The sequence below is a fragment of the Peromyscus californicus genome, unplaced genomic scaffold, assembly GCF_007827085.1.
Source record: "Peromyscus californicus insignis strain IS unplaced genomic scaffold, ASM782708v3 Scaffold_11__1_contigs__length_118956290, whole genome shotgun sequence".
Lineage (NCBI taxonomy): Eukaryota > Metazoa > Chordata > Mammalia > Rodentia > Cricetidae > Peromyscus > Peromyscus californicus.
Genome location: NW_026294402.1, coordinates 73,207,477 through 73,210,176, shown reverse-complemented (window position 1 = coordinate 73,210,176; position 2,700 = coordinate 73,207,477). Strand labels below are relative to the sequence as shown.

Sequence of the window (2,700 nt, the reverse complement as noted above, 5' to 3'; positions counted from 1 at the left end):
GGCAGTACACGCGACAGCTCTAGTTAGCTTGGGACAGCTGGGCAGGGCTGGTGGTGGGCTGGCGTTGTCTCCTAGGGGGCACAGCTGGAGGGTGCAAGCTGTGAGATCGAGCCCCGAAGGGGGAGGGCCCTAGTGGGCGTGGTCTAGCCAGCCACCGCCCCTACAAGTGCTAAGCTTTCTGAGCGCTGGGGCTGTGGGCTACAATGTTAAGTCTACACTAGTCTTCGCTGGAAACTGGCTGCTTCTGACGAACGGAGATGGAAAGCTACCCGACCCGTACAGATATCCCGCCATGGGTGAAAATTCCCGAAGATCTGCAAGATCCAGAAGTATTCCAAGTCCAGACTCCGCTGCTAAATTCTCTGTTTGGTGAGTGGCAAGTTTTGACCCCGCTGCTCAGCTCAGGCCTAGGCTCCCTGGCCTGGAGCGCTCATTTCCTCTCTCCAACAGGCCCACAGGGATCTCGAATCCCTTACATCGAGCAGGTGAGCCAGGCCATGTTCGAGCTGAAGACTCTGGAATCTTCCGAACTCACCGAGGTCTTAGTTTATGGCTCTCACAACAACAAGCTTCGGGCCAAATGGATGCTTCAATCCATGGCTGAGAGGTGCCGCCTGCGCCTGGAGAGAGGTGAGACTCGCTAAGAGGTACTCGGAACCAAGGCTTGGTGGAGGAGCCTCATCCCTCTACCGCTCTTACCTCCCGCCTCACCGCGGCTCCACTGCCTGCATGACCCTAAGGGTGGCTTGCCTTGGGCATCACCAGGGACCCCCTCGGTCTCTGGGCTGTCTCTGAGAATCTTTTGGTGGTTCGGGGCTCCAGAGGTGAGTCTAAGGTAAGAGGGGGGTAGGGATTGGTCCCTCTGGGCAGGGTTACCTGAGGTAGCTCTGTCCCACCCCTCTCCCATCTCCAGGCTTCCTAGGAGAACGTTAGAACTGGCCCAGTGGTGCCTGGTTCCAGACCCAGGATGCTAGACTCTAATTAGAGGTCCACAAAAAGATGCTGAAAAGAGGCGGGTGAATGGTGAGGGCTCCTATTGTTCCCCAACACTTAATCCTCCTATTGGTGTTTCTCATGCAGGAATGCTCAAGCTGGAGGAAGCCATGAAGACCCTGGAACTCGGCCAGTGTTGAGAGTGAAGCCAGTTTCCAGTGTATTGGAGTGGTTCTGGCATGGTTTCTAACTTTGTTGTAGTCTTTATCGTCTAACGAGATATTTCTGGATCCCAGCCTTGCAGTGAGTTCTGATGAGAATATCTCTTTCCAAGGTTGCCAATAAATAGTGAAATTTAAATAATCAAATAGTTTCTTGATGCTGTATCTAATGGATTGAAGGTCACAGTTTTAGAGCAGATGCACCACGAAGGTGTGATCCTTAAGCTTAACCCTTAGGGCTTGTCACTGAACTGAAATCCTAGGGAAGTATGTACCATACTGTCTGGAACTCACCCGGAATATCATTAAGAACAATAGCTCTAAAAGGCACTGATGTAAAATACCACTTGAGAGCACGCCATCATTAAAAATATGGAAGAGCCTTTTCCAGTGCACCTTTGTATGCTTGTAAATGCCTTAACAGAGTACAGCTTGTGGAATCTTTTGTTTTGTTTTGTTTTTTTGAGACAGGGTTTCTCTGTGTAGTTTTGGTGCCTGTCCTGGATCTTGCTCTGTAGACTAGGCTGGCCTCGAATTTAACAGAGATCCACCTGGCTCTGGCTCTTGAGTGCTGGGATTAAAGGTGTGCACCACCGCCGCCGCCCATCTTAGCTTGTGGGATCTTCAAGCTTCTGCATTCACCCTGTTGTGAAATATTCCCTAAATTGTGATATGGATTGTGCATTGCTGCATTAGCCACCAGAGGGAAAGTGGAACTTCTGATGGCTGAAGAGCCACCAGAGTAGGTATTGTAGTTTACCCTAGTAGCAACTAACTTGATAGTTAACCTGAAATAAACCCCACTTTAGGAAGCTTTCTGGCTCTATAGCCTTAGGCAAGTTGTTTACCCCACTCCCCCTTCCCTCCATCTACCTTTAATTTAAATATATGCAGGGTCTCTAGGCACTTGGGAGGCAGGAGGATCAGGAGTTCATGGCCAGTCTCAGCTACAAAGCAAGTTCTAGGCCAATTTGGGTTTACAACCCAATCTCAAAACAAAAAAAAATATATGTGTGTGTGTTCATAAACAAGTACACGTATATGTAGGGTACTTAGAAATAAGTACCCCATGTAGCAACAAATACTATCTTGCAGAGATTGACAGTAATGGAAGAAAACCCCTCATCTGTTGAGATGAACCTAGTGCTCATCAAACAACTGCTTTCCCTTTTGTGATCAGCAAGAAAAACATTATTTTGCTGTGTAGCTGAGGAAGACCCTCAACTCATGATCCTCTTGCCCCCATTTGCCAAGTGCTGGGATTGTATGCGTGTGCCTCCACACCCAGTGCCAAGAAGTCTTCCCTGAATTTTCCCATCCAATTAAAAAATCCAAACCCCCCTTTTTCCTATTAGGCGCTAAGTCATCTCACCTGTGTCTAATAGGCTTCATTTTCTGCTCCAGCCTATCCTTACTTCCCTCCAGATACCAAGTTTATTACTTGAAGATCTTTTTTTTGTTGCTGCTGCTGCTGCTGCTGCTGCTGTTATTTTTGTTTTTAGGCAAGGGCTCACTATGTTGTCCTGGCTGGCTTGGAACTCCTTAT

The 2,700-nt window shown here is 48.6% G+C and overlaps 1 protein-coding gene across 1 annotated transcript; it reads left to right on the top strand.

The window, feature by feature from the left end:
* The first annotated feature begins 257 nt into the window (after positions 1–257).
* On the top strand, positions 258–1,133 carry Dppa5 (developmental pluripotency associated 5). Its single transcript, XM_052729462.1, has 3 exons — positions 258–369; positions 451–630; positions 1,081–1,133. The coding sequence occupies exons 1-3, from the start codon at positions 258–260 to the stop codon at positions 1,131–1,133; spliced, it is 345 nt and encodes a 114-aa protein (XP_052585422.1).
* Positions 1,134–2,700: the final 1,567 nt, after the last annotated feature.